Below are 24,672 nucleotides of genomic sequence, written 5' to 3'. Positions count from 1 at the left end.
AAATAGAGCCTTAAATATTTTAGTAACAAAAAAAGAGATTTACATCAACCAAGAACTGATGTGCTTATCTTGGAAATAAACTCGAACCCCCTCATTTCCCAAAACAGTCACATAAAGTATTCTATTGAAAGACCCCAAAGAAGATTAACATTTAAATTCTAATTCTACTGAGCAGTTCCCTTCAAGTTCTTCCAATGGTCTAAGCACAACAGAGCCTTAAAGCACTTAACTAGTTTGGTGACGAGCTTTCATGTGGTGCCTTTCACTAATACAACTAAAAATAGGTTGAGTAAAAAATGAAATACAGAAATGTAAGCCTTACACATCACTCTACTTATGTGCAGAGAGAAACAGAGCAGACTAGCAATGCTTCAAAGTCTGTTATACAGCCAAAGTACTAAAGTGACAATACAGCTGCCTCCAAACTTGACATCACTCAAGTCACAAGGTGTGGGGTGTTTTTTTTTTTTTTCCTTTTTTTTTTTTTTTAAAATATATTTTTTTTCCTTCTAGTTCCTGTCATCAGAGAGCTCCTGCTATTAGAGGACAAACTTTCAAAATAAAGCAAAATAAACACAGTTTGAATAACAGAAATAACTTAGTAACCTGTGTATTTCATACCACTTATGGAAAAAGTCTCTACTATATTTACAGTAGCAAATGGTTTGTCAACCATGAAGTTGAAGAAGCCAACTTTAGAGACAGAGACTTGCTATTGAACAGAATTTGACCAGACATGAGTTTGAGTAAGCCAATGTACTTGTTCATGCCAGTCCGAGGAAACAGTGAACCCACTGAGGATGTCCAAACGAAGCCCAGAGTCGAGCCAGGAACTGTTCATGTGCTGAAACAAATGCCCTGGACTGACATAGTCAAATATTCTGACCCACTTGCACCAAGTTGTAATCAATAATTTTCCACGAGATAAACAACTGCAAGATGGGCAACTGGCATCTTCAAAATGAGTACCCTCACAAGATGTGTAAGTAGCTGTGTTTACCGCTGCACTTTCATGCAAGTGCGTATGCAGTCTGTCAGAGAGCCAAGGGTACATGGTGTTGTGTACTCAAACCACAGTGCCAACCTCTCTGAAGCCAGGTTCAGTGGGAGGATTGAAAGTTCATGGAAAAACCAGTCCAAGCTTCCAGTCACATGATCTCCTTATCTACTTTGATAGTTGCAGAATGTCAGGCTCACAGAATGACATCACGGCTTTTAGGGGAAAAAAAGGGAACAGAAAGGTCATAGTGTACAACTGAGGTAAGGTTTTCAGAAGTAGTATCTAGGCTTCAGTCTGTTTTCTCTCAGCAGGTTATTGTTAATAGAGTTTGCAGAGACTGATCACAATGCAAGATTTGTCCAACGTTATTGTTGAAATACAAAAACTATTCAAATTCTTGAAGTCAGTGACTATTAGCAGGCCATGGCTATTACTACCCAAAGCCAAAAACCACTTCATATCTATATAACTGCAGTTTCTTGGTTGTTGTGACCAACAGTAAGGAGCTGAACTTGTGAACATTGTTGTTCTGTGAAATCTTTGCTGCACACCAAACCTAACTTTTCTTGAGGCTATTTTCAATTATATAACAAGAAAGTTCCCAACAGAATCTGATCAAAGCCACCAAGTAAGATGCAACTAGAGAAACAGGACTGTCCCCTGGTTCAATGGCTGTACTAAGTGAAAACAAAGAACATTGATCTGTTATTTCTATACTACATCCACTCAAACAGCAACAAGAATGAGTAGCACCTAGAACAGAGTATCCACTTTGTGCTCTCCTCAAGGTTAACAAAGGCCTCTTTATATTTTACTGCTTTTCCTGTGCTTGATCCTAGACCTCTAGGCACATCCTCAGTGTTCCTGTTTAACATGTCCTTGTGAGACACTGCATCAGGAATGTGAGTAGCAGGCAAGCCCCAGCAAGCAGGATTCCTGCATTCATGAACGCCAGCACAGGGGTGAACTGCAGAAGAAAGGGTAGCCATGTGCAAGCAAGGGAGTACATTGGTAGATGGAAAGAATGGGTACAACACAGAGAATGAGAGAAACAGTACTTCTCTGTTCACTAGTGTGAACAGATGTAGGTGGGTGGGATGTTTATTGAGCAGAAGAGCATTAAAATAGAAACACAAATAGGAAGGAATTAATAGAAGGACAAGAGAAAAAAATAAAAAGAAGGCATGAGAATTAACAAAGACACTAATATGTAAGTGAGAACAAGAAAAAAGAAAAGGAAACACAGGACTATGAGCAAAAATTCATCTGGGTTCATGATTCTTACTTACATGAAAAAATGTTTGCAATCAGAATGACCAACATATATTATTCGAACTAGCTGACAATTGATAATTAATCCTTATAAAAAGAAAAGGGCAGACAACTGACAAATCCAGCAACTCTGATATAGCATAGCCATTTTCTCAATTTTGATAATTTGTCTTTTCAATTTTCCTCATAGTTTTATTTCTGAAAAGCATGTCCAGGTCAACCATTGAAGGAACCAAGCAATTAAAGATTCCTACATAGCACATGCTCTCATGACACTAAGTTTTTCCGCACCATGCATGAGGTAACAATAAGGAATTCAAAGGAACAAGGACATGTCAGAAGCCATGTTAACCAGCCTGTTCAACATATGCCTTGGTTATCTGCTTGTATCGACATCTCACCTATCTGGGCAAGGAGGTTCTTTCAGGCTAGATAGGACCATTAATGAGATAGAAACTGCTGAAGGTTTCCCCAGAGCCTGCACCCACATCCACCCTCAGGAGACCATAGGTTGAACCGACACACACAGAAGTTAAACCTTCTCCAGGATGATACCAGGTGACACCTAGTGGAGTATCTATACAATAAGAGGAACAGTATGATTTAGGTTCAATTACGATTTAGGTTCAATTACATAATTTTTCAGTAAAGCAGCATACTTGGTTAATGACTAAACCTTCCACTCCTTTGTACTTAAAATATTCTGGAAAGGGAAGCAGAAAGGCAATGTTCTGGGTATCAAGTTATGAAAGAACAGTAGTGGAAAGTCGCTGACTCAAAGAAACAAGTTGTAAAATTGTATTTGCAACAGGATTAATGAAATAGAAACAAGCTTGAATGGTGGCAGTCCTGTTAGGAGTAAGTAGTTATGGTCCTGGCTGGGAGGCATGGTGGTGACAGGGAGGAACAAATCCATAGCCCTCTGGAGTCCCTCAGTCTTTGAGGGCTTCCTAGCCAGCCAGATTCTCTGGTTTTACAGTGCCACTGCACTGACTTGCCAGCAAGTCAACCACACAGTGCTAAAGGACCTCAGGCAATCCCAGGTGCCTGCAGATACTCATTGAATTTCAAATGGTGCTTTAGAGCATGGTCAAGATGACAACAAAACTGCAGACATGAAATACACAACAAACCCTGCACCTAAATATCTTCTGACTGTACAAGTCAAGAGGAAGTTTGAAGAAGTGTTTTCTTCAGCTTAATAGTAAAAACAAGCTTATGGGAAAAACAAAACAAAAGTTTGTTTCAATTTTACAATATTACAGTATTTTTAATGCCTGTAATATGTAAAAGAAAAATATTTGAACACAAAAATCACTGATTACTGATAATGAGTAACTGCACAATTTAAATTTACAAAGATATATTTTCATCTACAGCATCCTGATACTGAATATCGCTTGACAGAAAAACAAAAAGTCCTAAATAGTTTGCTATCATTCATTTTAATACTAAAATTTTAGATCAATTATCCTTTAATTCCAATGAAATTTGTTGCAATAATAAGATGTATTTAAGCTTTTGCAAGTGAACTTGCATATGCACATGTGTATACACACAAGATTTTTACAAAATATATGTAAATTAAATAGTTAAATACTGGTTCAAATAACTAGTGGAGACTATTCACTTAACTGGGATTTTTATTATGCAGCTCTTCCAGAGTGACATTTATTCATACGGTGCTTTTTTTCCTTTTTGAATCCTCCCTTTCCACAGGCACAGGTCAGGGCCCGTGGGAAGTTCCTTGCAGGCAGTTCCTGCTGCCCTGCTCAGACACCAGGTTCTGCCCTGGGCGTGCACACCACACACGGCTCCTCCCCAGCAGAAGCATTATGGCTGGTCCACCCCTCTACACTCAGCCCGTGTACCAGTAGGGTGAGCTGCAATAAAATAAATGAGTGTACTAAAAATGTTGTGGGCTCAAACTTCAACTGAAGTTCAAACACTACATGGTTCATGCTTTGCCTAGGAGGTATTGTGAGAGAAAAAGAAGGATTAGTCAAAACGGAGAGATGAGACAGAAAGAAACATTGCAGACTGTTCACAGCTGGGCTGTAAGGTGGAGCAGAGGAAAGACCAACCTTTGCCTCCTGACACTGCCAGCCTGTGCCTTGTAGACACCAGCAAATCCAAAGAGATCACAACTACACCCAGAAAGAACAGAAAGCCCTCTAGAAAGATTTTTTTTTTTCCCCTCTCTGTGACTAATTTACAACAACTAGCTGAGCTAGTGCTATCTCCACAGCCCCAGTATCACCACAAACCAGGCTACCACTGGTATGAAGAGAGCTACTCCGGCGCTATGGCACTGCATGGCCGCTTTGACACATTTAGCTAAAGAAGATTAAGTGAAACATGCACAGCTTGAGTTTCAATTTAAAGTGAGGCCTTCACATGGACAATAGCTATGAGGAAAATGGCAGAGGACCTCATAGACATTTAAAGAAAGTTCTGCTCTAACATCGCCCTGGTGGTGTATAGTACATAAAAGCCTTACACTAATGTGTCAGAGCAGAAAATAAAGGCTCTCTCCCAAGGCAGCCCAAAGTACTTGCTTCATAATGCTGCCTCTAAGAGGATGAAACTTGGTTTTAGTACAAGGGTACGTTTGCCTTTCATCTTGCAAGTTCAACATAGACTTTAGATTTCATATAAAGAATTCTGATGAAGGGATGGAAAATATTGGTCACAAAACCTGGACAATACATGCAATATTTCAATGAAGTAAAACAGAGCTTCATTTCATTTTACAGCTGATCAGTAGAGAAGCAAGATAATTTCAGAGTAAACAGCCTCTATCAGTGGTGCATCAGTCCAACTGAACTTTTTCTGATAGAAACCACAGCCACTGTTTGCCTATGGCATGTACAGAAAGCAGTTGGGCGCTAACATGAGCAGCACAGACACCACCAAAGGGTAGTAAGTGCTTCTACACTACAAGAAAATAATGAAAAACAAACAACCAACCAGGTCAAGGAATTTGGAAAATTATCCCTACAAATACAACTACTAAATGAAACTTTTTAACCAAGGGAGAAAATCCAAGAAGAGTTTCTGTAAGTAAGAAGTTTTTTACTTTGAAATATTATCAGAAAATTATAGCAAAGGCAGGGAAACATTTTTCTCTTGGCATTTAAAGTTACCTCAGAATAGCAAAGGCTTTCATTTTAGAAATGTTTCTGATGTATAAACAACTTTATTCTTATTTATATATAAATATTTTGCATAATACTCTTAGAACAAACTAAGCTGAGTGAAGCTGCAGGAGGCAATTCACTAGAACTTTTATACAGCAGTTTCTCTCAAAGGCTCTCCTGAATCCTACGCTGTGTACTAAAAACTGTGACATAAGGTAGTCTACAGATTGAACTGGCACAGCATAAGGGAGCTGGAAAGCCAAAAATTATGTTGCACTTCAAAAAATAGAGCTTGTTCTTTGATCTACCGAAGCAGTTTTCCTGATATTTTTGCAATATAAAATATGATAGTAGTTAAACAGTCATTTCCAGATCAGTACTGCTTATATATTTTACAGACATTAACATAATAATGACAGGCAATTCCTTCTCTGAAAGTGTTGTAACCATGTGACTTTCTTTTTGATTACAAGACCTGCAAGGGAACGCAGGTCCTGCATGTTAAAGAACTTGTGGCCTTGTTGCAATAAAACCTTATAATGAGCAAATAAAAATTATACTACCTGTTATTTATATGGAACAGGTGCAAACAGCTCCCACGATCCAAATCGAGTTAGCTGAACACTGCAAAGCTGTAGTAAGTAGTTAAGATGTAGATGGGCTGCCGTTTACAGCAGAAGATAGGACACTAACATAGATAAGTCCCAGGCTGCGCTTACGAAGATCAGCCAGTTCAAAACTGACATGTTGTAGCTTTGTGTACTATTCCTGTCTAATTTAGGGCTATGGCCAGCAGAAACAAGCAACATTAAACTCATGAAGCATAGATTACGCTTCAGTGGAAAAACGACATTCCAAAAAAGCACTGAAAAAGATAAAATCAGCATGCTCTGTTCCTCAGTCTTTTAAGAAATATTTCTGATACAAAAAGAAGAGAGAACCACAAAGCCTAGATGTATGCTTGGCAAATGTGTGTACTCAACAAGCCCTGGGGAACAATAATTGCTTAAAGCCTTTAACTCAAATTAAAATGGTTCCTTGGAACAACAACATTTCCTTAGACAAATGAGACTTCATGCAGCAGTCACCTGAAGAAAAAAATTACTGATTAACACTTTGAATTCTGATGGAAGTAGCTGAACTAGATTACCTAATATTGCTTCATCTAATATTTCTTAAGCATTTCTGTATAGTGGGCAACCAACATAAGCTTATTCAGGTTTCAAAAAAGCCGCAAAGCCCGTGTTTTGTTTATATTCCAGTAAATAGAAGAATTGCAGTATGAAAACACCCAAAATAGAGGGCATTGGGTAAAATTGTCTAAAATAATGTGATAAGCAACAACCATATGCCAGAATTTAAATGTATAACCTCAGCTTAAATACAGAATATGGCATAGTTTTAAAAGATTGCTTTTAGGCAGAGGGTGAAGTGAGTAAATACTGGTGAAATGAATAGGCACATGTAGAGGAAATCATACAGAAACCAAGCAGAGCATGTAGTTCAGAGAATTCCACAAAAGTAGGAGCCAGGCAATGGAAATTAAGTTTTATTATCCTGTAGGAAATCTACTGGGTAAGACTCTCATATAATGTAGAATTGGATATAGATGTAAGGAAAGAAGGAAAATAAGACTAAAGGTAAATGCAATAACCTCACAGGTTCAGAAGACTGCACAGAGACAGCTTTGCTCTATTTTATTATGCATTTCAAGAAAAAATTGGTTGTATGAGGAGCATGTGCCAATCAAACCCAAACCTGAAAAAAAAGTGAGTTTAAATAAATAATGTATGACTAGTGTTTCAATTTCAGGCAGGTGTATACAGATCTTTCGAGGTCCCTTCCAATCCCTAGAATTCTATGATTCTACGAAAGCCAAAGGAGAAGAAATAGACATACTTGAGGTCACAAGTGTTTTTTGGTTGGTTGGTTGGTTGATTTGGTTTTTGTTTGTGGGTTTTTTTTGGGTTTGTTTTTTGTTTTTTTTTTTTGGGGGGGGGGGGGAGGGTGTGTGTGTGCACGTGCGTGCTTTTTTGGTGTTGTTTTTTGTTTGTTTTCAGACAGACTGCCTCATTCCTAACAAAGAGTTACACCTTTTCTTTTGGATATCATCTCTACACAACAGTAAGTTTAATACCAATATTTCTTGACTTTGAGATATTTGCTGGACAAATCTCAATGTTAATCTCAGGCACTTAACAAATTACTCAGCACTGTCCTGTTTACATTGAACTCTGATCCCTGATCCAGGTCACCCTGAGCTTTCAGGGAAAAGATTCCTGGTTTTCTTCTGCCTTGGGTCAAGGTCACATTTGTAATCTCTTTCCACAATTAGAGAAGCAAAGAGAGAGAATTATTAACACTTCTATTTTTCCCTAAGGGATATCCATTGCACTGGTTTTTTTTGTTGGTGGTGGTTTTTTTTTTTTAATATTAATTTGTTTTAAGTTCTTGCATGTTACAAACATATTTTTTCATCTAATGCTTTGGTCATGGCTCAGAGATTAGATGCATAAAATATGAATACTGTTAGAACTGGTAGGATTCCTATAATATAAGTGGAAATTAAGATAACCAGAACTAAGCACAGCAGGTTTAAAACTCACATATTTTCCATATTTAGGAGAATGAGTCCAAATACTTGCTGGCTTTGCAAGATATTCAGAGCAGAAGAAAAAGGGATCAGTTCTAAGTAAGTAACTATAAGATTCTTATGTTCAGGAGTACATGCACCTGTAAGTTAGGAGGGACAAAAATCTCAAAATTTGCAATGGGAAGATCATGGAAAAGAGTGCAACATTTTCATAACTGCCCCAGCTGACCACCTTCATACAGCCAATTCCTTTATATTAAATAGGCATGGGCTTAAACTAACCTCTGGATTAAGTCCAGATTCGGGCCTGTGAAGAATTTGTAATACAAATATTTTGGGTCAGTCCTTTAAAAGAATTCAGACTGTCAGCAAATGTTGAATAATACACATGTGGTGAATAAGAGACCAAGTGCCTCCTGCAAGTCCTCAGCTGCCACCAGCCTCAGCAGAGGCCAACCATGGCTGCAACTTGGGTCAGCACATCACGCTGGGGTGGTGAAAGGCCATCCAACCCACCTGCCAGCTGCTATCAGATCATACACGGGATTGATTTACTGATTGAAGTGTGTCTTCCACAGCAACGCTGAGGTGTGTCTGATGACCTCACCCGAGTGGCACTTTCAGAAGTCAAGTGGCAGAAATCCAGACAGCATTTTGAAAAATGCCTCCTGGATGAGGACTCCTCTCCCCAACATCAGTGGCCAGGGCAGCCCTTACACTGGAGAGGGTACAATAAGCGAATGACAGCTCCATAAGACACTACAACAGCATTTTTCCAATTCAAATTTGGAGTCCCAGCTATAAAGTCTTAGTTATTTTTGGACAATATTCAGGGTTTTTTTTCAGTGTAATATATGTTATTCAGCAAATTCAATCACATTGCAAATCAGTGCAGCAAGATGTTTAGTGTCAGCGCAGCAGCTGTGAAAGTGGCATTAATACAGATCCCAGTAACCCGTGTTCACATTTCCCTTACTGCCTTTCATATGTTCCTGATTTTAAAATACAAGTAAAAAGATTTTCCTCTGTGTCATCTGTCCCATCAGGCAGTCTTCTTTCTGCTTCACAAATTAATACTAAACACAAAATAATTAGAAATGGAAATAAGATGTCCCTACTGACGATGCTCAGAGAGACAGACAAGATTGTCACCTGTTCTATATACAAGTGCTGTTGCTGAAGGGAAAATTATCTGCATTAATAACAGTGAATTTGACTCAGAAGCAGCTCTTCAGCAACAAAAAAAGCATTCAAAGTACTAGAGATTCTCACTCCCCACAATACATGCTTCTTGAGTTTATACAGAGAGGAGGCCGGTAGCTCACAACAAAGAGAAAAAAAATTCTCTTTTACTGACAAGAGCTACTAGCAAGTTACTGACACCACGATTTGATAATAGTAATAACTATTATTATATATTTCTCTGATCAGGTCTGACTGATCATGAAAGCCTGACAATATAATCAGTAAATCACAGCATGTACATCTATCACAGCATGACAATTATATAAAGTTAAAAATAAATGGGTGATATAACGATTGTTGTGTAGCAGAAATCTATGAAGCACCATGCAGCACTCATACCAGAGTCAATTTTGCTTTTAATTTAAAATAAAGTTCTGTGATACTAAGTAACTGTTGTCAAAATTACAGCTCTTATGAAAACATAATACTCAATAAGAAGGGTTCTCCACCCAAGTTTGGCTGATGCATAACAGAAAGCACCCACTGGAATACATCACATGTGCTTTCTTCTACTAATATAAGCATAAGCATTTTTTCCAAGTTACCAGCATTGATGTCCTATAACTGCAATGCTTAAAAACCAGTCGGTGTAAGTGGAGCTACATGCACTTAAATGGAGCTATTTGCCCTCAAACATTTGTTTTTCCTTAAATTGTTTAGTCTCTCACCTCACGACTTCCATGCTGGTTCCCAGAATCAGGCAAGAGACTCCGACAGACTTATGAAATTACTGCTTAAGAGCAGCAAACATGAAAGAAAGAAAGAAATCTGATTTTAGTCACCTCCAAGAACTGTCTAGATTAGCAATAATGTGTCATACTGCACTGTAAACAACTGGAGAGAGATGGAAGCTAAGACTGTATTAACCTTTCATTATTTACTTTATATTCCGAGCTTATATTCAGCTCTCAGGTGACAAGTCAACTCAGATGTTAAAGCCCTTTAAGTATTACGAGATCTCAAGCCTTTAAAGACTTTGCTACTAAATACAAACATCAGTATTTGAAACGATACAATGATTCCTGTCCCAAAGAAGTTGCTATCTAGAAAGCTAGTACTTTCCTTGTGCTTCTCCTAAGCCCAGTTTACATAAGTGAATGTCATTACCAAAGGAATTACATGGGATCACCTTGAGATGGAACTGTATTTGTTACAGCATGAGGAGTATTTGCTTCAGCATAGTAAACACAAGATCTTGGACACACAGAAAAATTCTTTAAAATGTAAGTTTCATATAGATCTTATTTAAATTAGGGAACAGATTTTCAATAAAGTAATTTCATTTATTTTTTTTTGTTACACTTTGAACCACAGCTAAACCTACAATAATCTCCTTTTTCCTAAGATTGTCTTCGGAGGAAGTGCTGCAATGGTCCCAGTCTTTTGATAAGCTGATAACAAGTAAATGTAAGTAATTGTATGTTTATATCCCAGATGAATTACTGACAAAAGTTCCCATGATGCAAAATCAATAAGTCATGCAGTAAAAATATATGCTGTGTTATAACCAGCTAATGAAAACACCTTTGTGTGGCACACTTAGCATGCATCACACTGAAAAGAAACATAGCATGCTGTAAATGTTTTCTCAAACTTGCCATTTCTGCAAGCACATGTAATTCTTATAAAGACACATGATAAGGGCTGGTTTATCTGCTATATCCTCACTTAACAGCAATATATATTAGAAGGAAGTGAAAGAAGATTCTTGGGAAATCCTGTGTATGGCAAAGACACCACAGCTGATGGTACATCTGTAAAGTTAAATCCATGGAACTTAGACCCTCATCTCATGTATGGGAAGAGCTGTAGCTTCAGTAACAAACCTGAACTTTCCCTCTCCAGTATTCTCCTGCCTCATTCAGAGCTCTCCCAAATTTCTCATATGGCCGCCAGTCTGGAACATCACTGCTGAACTACTTTTTTTAAAACATTGATGAAAAAGTCGCAGAGTTACATCAGAAACCTCTAAAAGTTATTTCGGAGGACTAGCATTATTTTCTAACTACAGACAAACTACAAAGAGCAAGACGACTAACAGACAGAATTTGTAACAAGTCAAAAGAAAAATATTTTGCCTTTAAAATCTTTAACAGCAAACAATCTGGTGTGTTACAGTTTGCACGGAAAGCAGAGGGATAAAGTGAACAACAGCCAGCATTTACAAGAGACTAAATTAAAACACAAGCAACAGGCAGTGCTCAGTGTCTTTAGAAACATGGAAGCCCAGAATGCTGCACCAGCAGGAAAACTTGCTTTAAATAAAATGTTGTAGCATCCAGCAGTGCTCAGATGCTGCCCTTCTTAAAATACCTCGCTCCCTGTACTTAGATTTGTTAATTTTGGATTTAAATGCTTAATGATATAAGAAAATGCAAAGGTGCACTCACATGAAAAGCCAGAAGCTCTAAATCAAACGGATATGCAGCTCTTTATGAAAGGCGGGCAAAGTGTTCGCCTGTCTTAGGTTTTGCTCTGAAAGTACAGAGACTACTCCTGCTCAAGAGCCAGCATAGAGTGAAGCCTCAGAAGGGTTCTCCTGGCCAGAGGCATTTTAACAACATTATCGCCTAATCCTGTACAAAGCAAGACTAACGACATGACAAAAGGCAGCGTCAGGAATTTAATCTTTGCCAAAATCCCACTGATTGCTGCTGTCAAACTCTATTGCCAGGTGTTTCAAAGATATTCTCGGGTGCAGAACCACTTATTTGCTGAACAGATTCTTCTTTTAATTGTTTAACTTCAGTCAATACAGCAGCAAGAAAAACGTTATTCCCCCCACCCCCCCATTGTTTTTTCCCAAATTCTTACACCAAGAAAATATATATATATTTTTTAACTCAAATCATGATTATTTGATAATACTTACATATCTTCTGTACAAAACTAGAGCAGGGATTTTAAAGTAATTGTCAGCCTTTTGATATGTTTGATGAAGTTTGCACACACTAGGAAGAACGAAGTTCTCAGCACTCTGTCCCTGCGCAGTGAAATGTCACCGAGGTTAAAGAGAGCTCTGCACAGGCAGGAAAATGCCATGTTGAAATGTAGGGCTCCAGGGTTAGTGTGTTTAATTCCCCACTTTGACATAATCTAGTAAAAATATTTATAGGAGTACAATCAAGAATTATACAGCCTTGTAAACACCCCTATTGTCTTCGAAGGACTCTAAAGGTAATGCATATAGTCATGGTATGTGAATTTGGTTTCTGAAATTTACAGATGGGCCTATGATCTACAAGACCTACTTGAAGACAGAGCACAGTGATGAAAACATAGAATTCTGGCTTGCTTGTGAAGCTTATAAGATGATCACATCACAGAGGAAAAGGATTTCTGTGGCAAGGAAACTTTTTACACATTACATTCAACCCCAGGCTCCCAATGAGGTGACACACAATAACATGAGTTCTCTATTTCCTCTACTAGCAATCCCGATGTGTAATGTAGCTGACAAAAAGCAATAACAAATGGCTAGCATCTCATCTTAAAGGGAGTGAAAACTTTGCTATTCATCCACCCCAAACTCTTTTGCATCCAGAATGTTAATACTTGCCTTGACATCTTGTCTATAGGTATATCTTTGTACCTGCCAAGGATACAAAGCAAAAGGCACAACTAGATTAAGAACCACGTTCTTGGATTAATTCCATTCTTTTTAGCATCTGATCTAGAGTTCATTGATATGATTTTAATAGATTCTGGATTATGCCATTGCTACATGTATATGTTACTCTGGTCTTTGCAAGAGTAAATATAAATGAACGAAGTAAAAACTCTACCGAGTGCTGTCCCCAGTGTAAAATGGGCTAAAAGAAAGGTTCCAATATAGATTAATTATTTTCTGCTTCCAGCAGCACACAGTTTAGGGAAGACAGAGCAGATTTGTATGTAAAATGTTTGAGGGTGATTTTCTTTCCAACATAAAGAAAAAAAAAAGTCATTCCTGCTCAACCAGTCATGCTCTACGACCTTTAGCTGTCCCTGCTTATTACTCTCCTTGCAAAAATAAGCTAATACTGGCTTTTACTGCTGCTGCCTCTGATAGAATGACATAACTAAAAAAAAATCCGGCTAGATTATTTTCTGGTTTATGTGTAAAAATAAAACTATAATAGAGTCTCAAATAGGACCCTCCCTGTTGACACTGAAGGGCAAGCCAAAACCAACTCAGCTGGCTTCCCAAATGTTGGCAGAGAGCACTTGATGCTTTAAATGACTAAACCACTCCCACGAATCCAAACCTTGAAGAAATTTTAAGGTTCCCTCTGTTGGTTTTAAATGCCAATTGGAAAGACAATACATTTTTCTGCCTTCTTCTCATTTATTTTATTTTTAGCATGTGCAACAATAGGAAACTCAGCAAGACATTTGCATTTAAAAAAAAACCCCAAACTCAGTAATGTCAACCACAAATTCATTAACCAAAAGTAAGGGCTTAAATCAGGACAGTTAAAAATATGCTCTGTGGTTTGGTTGTTTTTTGTTTTGGTTTGGTTTGTTGGTTTTTTTTGTTTGTTTGTTTGGTTTTTTTTGTATTTGTTTGTTTGTTTTTTCTAAATTAATACTTATGTTAATCTTGCTCTTGGCTATCGGGTTTCTGAGTCTTCACAACTCTGCCTTTACATTTTCTTGATATTCACGGTTAACACAAGAACTAGGTATCACTCTAAAAAGGTAGGTGCTCATGAGGACTTTAAACACAGTTTATATTAAAATTTCAGCAGCATTTAGAAGATGCAAGTCAAATGACCTCTCTGGAAGAACATCCCAACATATGAAAGACATCAGCACTAACTTCACATCTTTAGAGTGCTGCTCTCAATACTGACAAAGTCAAGCTGAAAAAAAGCAATTTAATTCATCATGAGCTAATGGATTATCAAAAGTTTGCATTGTATCTGCTATACTTTCCTGTTGCTAAAACTTTCTACTCTTAGACGCCCACAGACCTTCAGCTTTTCTGCTACAAATCCTGGATTGCAGCAGAAGAGCTCTAGGAATCAGAACACTTTTCCTTAACAAGGTTGATACATGGGCTCAGTTTTATCTCAGAGATCATAATAATTTTAGCAAGGTGTTTTCACAGGTACTGTGCACCTCTAGGTACTTGGACTCATTAGAACTCAGAAGTTAGGCTTCCTCTTCAGGGATCTAATCCCAGCTCTAGGAACAATTCTTAGCAAAAGGGGGGTTGGATGTCAGCACCTTTTAGCTATTCCTTTCACTGCAACCACTCCATGTTCTCAGGTCTTCATCCTCTCCTGAATCACATATATGTTCTTATCCTTCCTAGAAGTAGTGAGGAAAATATATATTGCTTAATATGCCTAAGGTTTGAAGTCCTTGGTCCATATTCTACATATGGGCCCAGCAACAGTGAGTTTACTACTGGTCTTGACCTCCACTGATCACAATAGTTGGGATTAAACTGGCTTTTCTGTTAAGGTTATGGGGCAGACTGGGAAATTCAGACATCCCCTAGTCTTGAAGGGTTCTGGTCCCCAAGGGAACAAGCTCCCTCTCCAGCCGTTAACATGCCTCTTACTAAATCAAACACCAAAAGAGGAACAAATTGGTCAACTAATAAGACAGGATACTCTGGCATTATAGGGAGAATTCCACTCTGGTAGAATCCACGGTTTTTTGTAAGGTGCTGATATTAGAGGTTACATACAAAGATATAAATAAAACGCATTCATTACAAGTCTCCTAAATTTAATCTTCCTTACCCTTCCTTGGCATATATTCAGTGATACTTTAGTATAATAATTCTTTTTTCTGTTTCAGATTAACATTGACAGTCCTGTGAGGAACGCAATTACAAGGAATATTCAAGAAGCAACACAATCCTGTTTTGATGAAGCACAGAGAATAATTTACATGCACATGGAAAGAGATTCTTATCCACGATTTCTTGAATCAAATTTCTATCAAAAACTCAAGCACAGCCTTCAAACTCATGGAAATAATTCAATGGTAAACTAAAGAGAAAGGCTGAAAACTTCAAAAGGTTTCTTCTGGAATGCCAGTGTTTTAAAGTAGACAGGAAAAATCAGGTAGTAGACAATTACTAATACTAAGCTGCTGAACTGGTCTGTTGCTGTTAGAATTAATGACGGACTACCTTCCACCTTCCTTTTCCCATGGAGGAGTCCCATTTGTTTTCCTCTCCCCTCATTAAAACCCTAAAAACTAGGTATTAAAAATTTCAGTCAGAAATTATAGCCTAAGATTCCAGTCTTTTATTGACATTTGACAACTCTAATAACATACTTTCAGTATTCTTGTTTTGAGAGATCTGAAATAAAATAGTTTTGCTGCTAGGAATTAAATATTTATTTGGCTATATGTAACACAGAAGAAAAAATACCTGCATTGCTATATTTTGGGGGTTTTTTGTTTTACTTTTATTTTTTTTCAAAGTAAAAGACAAATTGTGAAGTACAGCTGTTTGCTTCATCTTAAGCTGTGAAGTGCAGTATTCATATGGTGTAGATTCCATTTTTTTTGCTGAATTATGGTGTACAATATATGCTATAAATGTACTTTGTCTACAGTATATGCTATAATACTTTGGTCAAGTATCAAAGTACTCTGGTTTACATTCAAAAACCAATTTGACTTCTCAAATCTCATTAAAACTGGATTCTCAGTTCTTTTAATGGAGTTCGGCACAGACACTGAAAGCCATAGGAAATCAGGGACCTTTCTAGCATCTGCTCAAACTGCATTATTCTCAGGAATACAAAGAACAAACCATTCTGACAGCAGCCCCATAAACCTTGACAGCATCACACTGATCCTCTGGGGTGATTTCACAGGATAAATGAAGTATTCATTCAGCTGGATACATTTATTTGACTGAAGTTACTTCAGTCATGTTGCCAGTTCATGGTTTTTAACAGTTTACTTTAAGCTGTAAACTTGGCTGCCCAGTTTTAAAAGGCAATAATTGTGACGATGTAATAAATTATTGTCTCACCTTTGTTGGGAAAGCCTAGTCTTTTGGTGGAAGGCTCACAGTAGTACTTTTTGCCCCTTAAGTTTTTGTTCTCACTCAGAATTTTCCTAATTTTTTCAACGCAAACGTCTAAGCTTTTTCCTTAGAAACATGAAAACACAGGTCAGTGCAGACAGCAAACAATTGGATTTCACTTTTGTTGCATGTGCCTTGTAGTGAGAAGAAACTATAGTTATTCCTCTAAGATGTTCCTCTTGCCAATGTAATAAGATATGTAAATATATTTTAAGGTAGAGTCTCGACCCTCACAAAAAAAAAAAATCATTGTTTAGAATCTCTGAGCAGTGATATAACTATGATGACAGATAAGTATGCTTATCAACAGTTACCATATGCATAATATGTCTGGCTTGCTTTGAAGTTACATTGGTAAATTGTAACTATGTACATGTGCTCTAAAGCCAACAGGTAACCTACAGAATGTTATAAGTGATCATATTGTAACTTATAAATTATCCAAGGCTCCACAAATTATTTTTCTCCATAATTTTTATTAAATTCTCAAGATAATATTTAAGTACATGTCTAAAGCAGAATACAAAGCAAATCTGAGCATAAACCACATTAGTACCAAAAGCTTTAAGGTAACTTCAGTTTTGTAGGAAAATAGATTTTTAATATAGGAGATAGTCCTTTTGTTTTACACTGACCCCATGTAAAAGGATTATCATATGAATGTTTGAATATTCAGCTCTTAAAAACCACTTTCAGCAAGCAAGGACTCAATAGGAAACCCAGCTAGGGATAGTACAGCTTTTGCTGCTGTTAACTTCTGATGTATGTACCGTGCATCAGACCTTGGCTTGATGGATCCTGCAGATGCCACAGCCTCAAAGAAAAACTGCAGGAGATATTTCAAAAGCCATTCCTTCAGGGTAGCACATTTGTGACAGAAGCCAGCCTGAGTAGGGGGAAAAACAAATAAACAAGGAACTACACTGAAAAGCCTTCCCATTTGTTTTAGATTGGAAATCAGAAGAGGTAGATATTGGTCTCTGAGTGGAAGAGGCTTGGGATGACCAAGGATGGTACCTCTCCATATACAAACAGGCTTCACTTGCCATCTTCTGAAGCGGTTACACAAAGAGGCTGCTCAGGTTGTGTGCAGATAGAGAGAACCTTTCTGCCTGCAGAAAGCGCTTCATCCAGATGAAGAAAAAATCATCTACAAAGAATGCTCAGAGAAATCACAGAGGGACTCTCAGTTCTTTTTAATGGCATGAAATGCTTAGTGTTTATTTTGCTAATAAGTTATGAGTCTAGCAACCCTTGTTGCTGGAGGGTTTATAAACTTTATAATTCCTTCTGAAAATAAGGTTTGAGGTTTTTTTCTTAAATTTAGAAAGAGGGAGGCTCCTTTTCCCAAAATAGATTTTTTGTTAACTGGTAGAGATATTTCTCTTGCTTGATTTTTCTTTTGTGTTACCACATGTGTGACAATAACAGTTTATATCATCAGGTCACATGTTTTGTAGAACAGCAACTAATGGCAGCAGCAATAACAAATCACTGCTTTTAACATTTTCATTATCAGCACTTGAAGTAACTCGGGTATACTTCCCATTGGCAGACAACACTAAATGCATTTGCTCACATTAATCATTCAAAGCTTCTGTTAAGCAAGATTAAAACCCCAAACTTTAAAATAGCTAAACTGGCAGAATGCTGTCTCATTCTTCCCTCATCTACTTAATAAGAATAATAATTAAAAAAAAAAACAAGTGATGGCAATTTTTCAAATACATTACATTTGACAGGATAATAGATATAGATAGATTAATAAAACCACTATAGCAATTAACTGTATTCAACCTTGGAAAATGTTGACCTATTGAGGCTCAAAAAAAAAAAAAATCACACCACACTGGACAGATTGTGTTGGGGTATTATTTTAGTTTGCTTGTTTTGAAAAGAGCTTACAATTAGATAATTTCACTTCATAAATATGAGCTGTGTTGGCCTAGTTTCTTAATAAAAGTGATGAAATTCATACTCTATGGTTATACTGCTGTTTTCATGAGTTTTATATCCACTCTTGGTGTCGAGGTGATATAATATAGAAAAACAAATACAAATTGCATATCATGTCTAAAAAGCAAAGTAAAAATCTGCTTATAATTAGAGTCAGTCAAAACAAATCTGCAAGAAGAGCAAAGCCTAATCCTTTCCATACAGATGGGTGGTAAATGAGACGATATAATGTCTCTCCCTTGGACCATCAAAAGCCTTCAGAGAATATGATGTTAGTTTTTTGTCTCAAGTTCTCTTGATCATTTCATACTTCCATATTAACTCTAGATATTTCTGCATTTAAATCCCAATAAATACATTGTAGGCTGTCTCACTCTAAGCAGAGTAATTAAGTAATATCCAGAACTTGGTACTGTAGACAACTGATTTAAACAAATATTATGATCAGGGATGTTTACCACTAATTACAGGGCAGATGAGGATGTTTAGGAACCTACAGCCTCAGAGGAAAGGGAAATGACTGCAGCATTTCCAAGTATTGCCAAACATACAGTACTGTTGCAATCCCAGGTCCCTTCAGAAACTGATGTTTGGTCTAACGTTCACTAAACAAAGACAAAAGAGTGTAATGGAAGAAGTCTTCTGAAAATAACATTTTGCTGCACGTGCCAATTAGCTGGACTACGTGGCTACAGACCATGGCCTGTTCCGGGCAAAGACTGCGTCATCACACAGGCTTGTCTACAGTCTCCTCCAACAAAGCTTCACAGAGGACAAGGTGAATTCTCTTGGTAGAATTACAAATTTAATAAGTTGTCAGTAGCACTAACTGTACAGCTTAGAGATCCTTTGTTTTCAAAATATTAAATGTCAAGCTCTACAAAATTTTGTAAAAAAAACTTTACAAAATTAAAAATAGCAGTACCAATTCATGGTCTGATTAGAATTCAGAAAGGATTTCAGCTTTTTTTTTTTTATGAAAAAGAATAAAAAAGAAACAGCTGCAACAATCTATAGAGAAAGAAAAACACAAGAGGAACGTTTTACATATATTGGGGAAGTAAATCATGTAGCCAAGTACTCTTTCAGACATTATAGTGTGCAGATTCCAAGACATCACACCAGCAATAAGATATCAGCCACTGCAGCCAAATTGTGCAATTGTTTCTTTAAACTGGAATGTAAATTCCTAAAAGCATGATAGCATCATATTATGTGTTCCAGGCAGTGTCCTTTCAGTTAATTTTATGTGTCTGCATATGCTTATAGAAACAGTGACACGGAATGAGACATCCTGAAGCATACTGCAAGTGATCAGTATTAAGCACATATATATTCTGTCTTGACTTGACTGTATAAACACTTTACAGTATGTAGAGCCCGTGGGCTATTTAAGGTTTCCCCTGGGGCTGGTAGATGACACACGGAGGTGGACACACTGCCCATTCCCTGCTGCAGAGGTGAAGGGAGGCCACCGAGTATCCTAGAATAGCTCAGTGGGACTAGATGCCTGTGTTTGCAGAGCTGAATCAAGGCTGCTTTAACTACATTAGGTAAAGGTTTCTCATTTGCTAGCTTATTTTACACAGCCCTAGGATCTTAAACCATTTACTGAAAAGCTTTTTAATCTACAACTTTATTTGCCTTCCAAAACTGCTGTAATATTTATCTCATGAAGACCATACTTACACAGAAATCTTTGTGTCCTGTACCTCAGATTTTGCTCAACTCAAAGTACAATTAAACTATCCAGGGACTAAGAGCAGCTCCTTACTGCAAGGACATGCACCTTACAAAATGGAAAACAAGGTAGGTCCACCTGAGAAGTTCATGCAAGTGTGGGCTTTTAGACATAGCAACTCCCTCAGCAGGCTACCCTAGCTTCCCTCTGAATTTCTGCCTCAGGTGCACATATCTGAGGACAAGGGGAAAAACCTGAGTCTTTACAGCATGAGGGCAGGAGACAGGCCTGCAGCTCCTCTTCTGCAGCCTCATACCCCGTAAGTGATTTTTAGAGGACCCCACAGATCCATAGCCTGTACCTCTCAGAGGGAAACAAATCAGTCAGTAAGCAAAAAGTTAAAAAAAATTTTAAAAAAAAAAATCACAGCAAAGGATCTATATAAGCTTTGCCTTTCTGGCCAGCTGCAAAGAGCAGAAGCTTTGTGATGGTGGTAAGAATGACCTCTGCTACACTGTGAAAACACAGCTGAAAGATTGCATTTTGTAAGCATCAGAAGCACCAATAATCAGAAGTGAAAAATCGTCACTGTATTTGCCAAGTCCCAAAGGAACATGGCATTCATCTGGTAACAGATTTGTTGCCTCTGCTGTGTGTCCTGGCCTGCCTATGTCACCAGTCTCAGATTGAGAAGTCAAGTTTCTCAGAATACCCATCACTAGGGCTGTTGCTATATACAGCACCATCCAAGGCAAATAGTTTTTCCTCCCACACTCCTTGTCTGCAAACAGTGATTACAGTAATCACCTCAGTAACAACAGGTGAGTAAATAAGAATAAGATTCTCTTCCACGCCCGAAAAAATGGTTACATACACAATTATTTCATGGAGTTATTTCCTTTCTACCATATGCCATGATCTGCTTTGCCTTTGCTTAGAGAAAAAAAGTACAGGACTGTAACTTTATTTGCACAAATACACAGGGAAATAACTTTCCAGTCAAAGCTCTATAATCAGTTTTTAGACATTTGCAATTATAAAGATTTACCATTCCCAGCACATGAGCCGGTCAGTTATTAGTGAGTCATTCGGTACCATGGCAGACAACATGACTTCCCAACAGTGGGAAACATCAATATTTTGTATTAATTACTCCCTAAGAACAAATATATTGTTAGTTTTTAGTCTTATAATTCAAGAAGTCCACAATTAAAAATTCAAAAGGAAGAAATATCTAGAAACTTCTAGCCTATGAATCATTGCCTGTGTTGTTACTTTGCTCAGAAGTTCATCTGCTGCTGAAGTCTTCTCATGATAATGAAAGAGGACTTTATAACTAATATTTATGTTCTTATTTCAGTTCAGGTATCAACAGAAAAATGACTTGCTTATTGTCCTCTTCACACACTCACTACTTTTCATTTTAGCTGTATTTTTGCAATGGTTTCTGTCCATGTCCATCCTAGTCTTGTTTTCTAGAAGATGCATTTATTTGCATATTTATCTCAGTAGCTCTCAAATTCCTTTGCTATCTACCCTCCATTTCTCTTTACATCCAATACTGATTTTTTTTTAAAGCATATTGAATAATCTTATATTTTAGGATATTTTATTTGTTTTAAATAACTCAAGACTTAGATCCTGGAAACTGTATTGGTTCTAGATTAACACCTATCAAATTACAGCCCTTTTGGACAATTTCACACTTTAAGGACCTCTCTCTACTCTATACATACATACTGAGCCTTAGAGCATGGTATCCAGCACCACCATGGTCTATCTTCATGGTCAGACCAGAGAACATGCCCCAAAGCACCAATGTCAGCAAATGCCACAGCCTTCCCAGAAATGCTGTTCACAGACAGAGTTCCTACAAGTGCCATTCAAAAACCACGGCAAGGTAAAACTTCGTTTGCTTATGGCAGCTCTCTTTGCTTCTCTCAAGGGGTGCCATCCATCTAGCACACATGTTGAGTGGGCCTGTTGATTGAATGAAAGGTCTAGTTCACATGGATTAATTAGAAGACTGAGATGATGAATACCACATTATCAAATGCAATTCCAGAATACAAACACAGCAACAGTTTCACAAAACAAATTACAGTAGGGTGACTCTAGTTAAGCTTTTATTGCTGCTGCATCAGCACAGCAGTTACTACCTAGCAACATGATTAGTGCTAAAACAGTAAAATTGCTCAGAGGATGATAAACCCACATTGTCTTTGCAACTGTAGTACAGCGGATGAACAGTTCACTGACATTTAGAACCAGATAGTTTTACATTGCTAAGTATTGAAGAGTGGACAAAATCGACGAATACAAGTTACTGTAAAAATCAGGACAGTTGCCAAGATAATTATTTTCTGTCTACTTCTGCTTCTCTAATAAATTTTTTAAGGTATAGTACTACAAAAACTTCAGGGAGCTTTTTTCACCATTATCAGAAATGAGATCAAACAGTAAAGATGAATTCTAGCAAACAAATTACCTGTTCTAACAGGTCAAAGATTAAAAGAACATGATAATTTTGCCTCTAGCATCTTAGTCTGGATTTACTAATTATTGTATAGTGGTACATGAAGCTAATAGTTAAATAATCCAGCTAGGTATTTTTCTACAGCTTTTGAAACAATTATTCTGATTTATGTATCTGCATGGTGTCTGCCAGCCATTTGGGCTATTAAAAAGCCCAGCTTTTCTACCCAGTTTCTAACAGTTTGCAAGTGAAGTCAGCTAACTGGAATACACCTATAGCATTTGTAGAAAGGCGTTAATGTACTTTGCCTGCACTCCACATCAGCAGAAGAAAGATCAGTTCCATGGCCAAGAACTATCTGACCCCACTAGCACAAGTTTATAACCATTGCTGAGAAACTGGTTTGACAAAAGCACATCTCATGACTCTGAGGCAGTTAGGTTTTAGCAATGATGTAATTTGGAAGGATTTCTGGACAGAGAGGACTAGACTGTCATGTATTTACATTACGTTAATGCTGGTAGTCCTCATGGAAAGCCTCAGGGCATGAGCGCATGCTGCTTCAGAAATCTCATGCAGGAGCAACAGAGACCTGAAAAGCCAGCAGGTAACAAACTTAGTGAAACAAAGGGGCACACCGGGTTTTCTGGAGAAATATTGCCCACAATAAAGCAAGCACAGGCCTTGCTTCACAAGGCACATGGATTTTCATGACTCTGGGAATGGAAAACCACAACACTCTGGAGCATCTTTTTCACCCTCTATAACAGCCAGCTATATGTTCCCCTGTATAAAAAGCAACCTAACAACAACGTTGTGCTTCATGTAATCAGTTACAGGAATGCTCTAGGTACTATTGCCATGCTCTTAATGGTTAAGTGTTCAAAAGAATAGGGTTAAAATTAAGAGAATATAAATACAACTCAGCTATTTATTACAATAAATTCTTCTAAAATTTCAAACCAAAACAAGAATATCCATATTACCACATCAAGCCATCTTAAATTACACCTTCTATTTCAGTAAGAGTGTATAATTATTTTTTTATATAAGAAAAATATTTTTAATATGTACAGTTTAGAAAACCCACAAAATCAGTCTAAACCACTTCGGGATACAGATGCATTTAGAGAAGAAGACCGCTTTAAATATCTAAACATAAATCAGAAAATTAAAGTTTCCAACAGACTTCCCTCATTCCATTTTATTTGATTTTTTTTTTTTCATTTAAAAACACAATTAACATGTGAAACATGCTTCAGACAGCAGAATGTTTTAATTAGGACACCACTCCTGCAATACCAGAAATAATAAGAACTAAGAAAGAAGAGAAACAAAACTATAAAAAGACTTTGTCTTCCCATTTAGTCTAAGAGAAAACTTTCTAAAACTCTCACAAACAATTTAAAGTCTACCACATGTGGAGAAGATTGGAAGCTTTCTTCTCCCTCTCAACATGTGCACAGACCATTCCTGCAAATGCACCAGCATACACTGGAATAGCAAGATCTAAGACTGACCATATTTAGTCCAGATGTGTAATAATATTACTGAAACAATGAAAGAAGTATTTATAACCAGTTTTGCAAAGGGGCAATTTGGATCTCATGGGAAATACCAGTATAGAAACTCAACATTCCTTTGGTTCTCAGTAAATTAAAAGGCTTTTGGTCCATTTTTCCCTGTTGCTGTTTTTCTTTTGTTTGGATCTCCACTCTTCTCTTTTTATCTTGGACAAACACCTCTTTTGATATATGTGCAAAGCAGACTTGCCTGGACAGGCATAGCAGAGCCTTGTCTTATGTGATAAAGAAAATATGCCCCTCAGAAGCATTCAGGAAGGTAAAATTTTTACTGCTTCTTGTCTACAGAGCTTTATCATGAAACAACCGCATTGTTAAGTTTTCCATTTAAATTCAGCTGCTTACCATTAACCTTAGCTTTAATGTCAAGAAAAATATTTTAAAAGATTTTACATCAACAAATGATGAAAGTCTGTGACAATTAATGAGTGATAAAGCTCACTGGAGCTAAAAGCACAAAACGTACTCTGCTTTTCTGCAACATGACAAATGAAATGTCAGATGCAACCACACTATCCAATGTAGAATTAATCCCAGAGCAGATTCTCAGATAAGTGAAGAAACAAGAAGTACGGTGTCACAGGAGAGGATGTGCCTATACTTACAGCAATCAAAAAAAAAAAGAGAAACAAACAAAACCCACTAATTTAAAAGAAAAAGCACAAGGTGAACAACTTTCATATA

At 37.3% G+C, this 24,672-nt stretch overlaps 1 protein-coding gene across 1 annotated transcript; it reads left to right on the top strand.

Annotated features, from left to right (window-relative positions):
- Positions 1–5,165: 5,165 nt before the first annotated feature.
- RGS13 (regulator of G protein signaling 13) lies at positions 5,166–15,335 on the top strand (the record flags this gene model as incomplete). The annotated part of the gene is made up of 5 exons (XM_080349071.1): positions 5,166–5,191; positions 8,036–8,104; positions 10,596–10,657; positions 12,476–12,642; positions 15,044–15,335. 5 exons carry the CDS (start codon positions 5,166–5,168, stop codon positions 15,239–15,241), a joined length of 522 nt encoding a protein of 173 aa, XP_080205197.1. The 3' UTR covers positions 15,242–15,335.
- Between the last annotated feature and the right edge of the window lie 9,337 nt (positions 15,336–24,672).

Source organism: Nesoenas mayeri (assembly GCF_963082525.1).
Source record: "Nesoenas mayeri genome assembly, chromosome: 8".
In the NCBI taxonomy this organism is placed as follows: domain Eukaryota; kingdom Metazoa; phylum Chordata; class Aves; order Columbiformes; family Columbidae; genus Nesoenas; species Nesoenas mayeri.
This window is presented reverse-complemented; position numbering and strand designations above follow the sequence as displayed.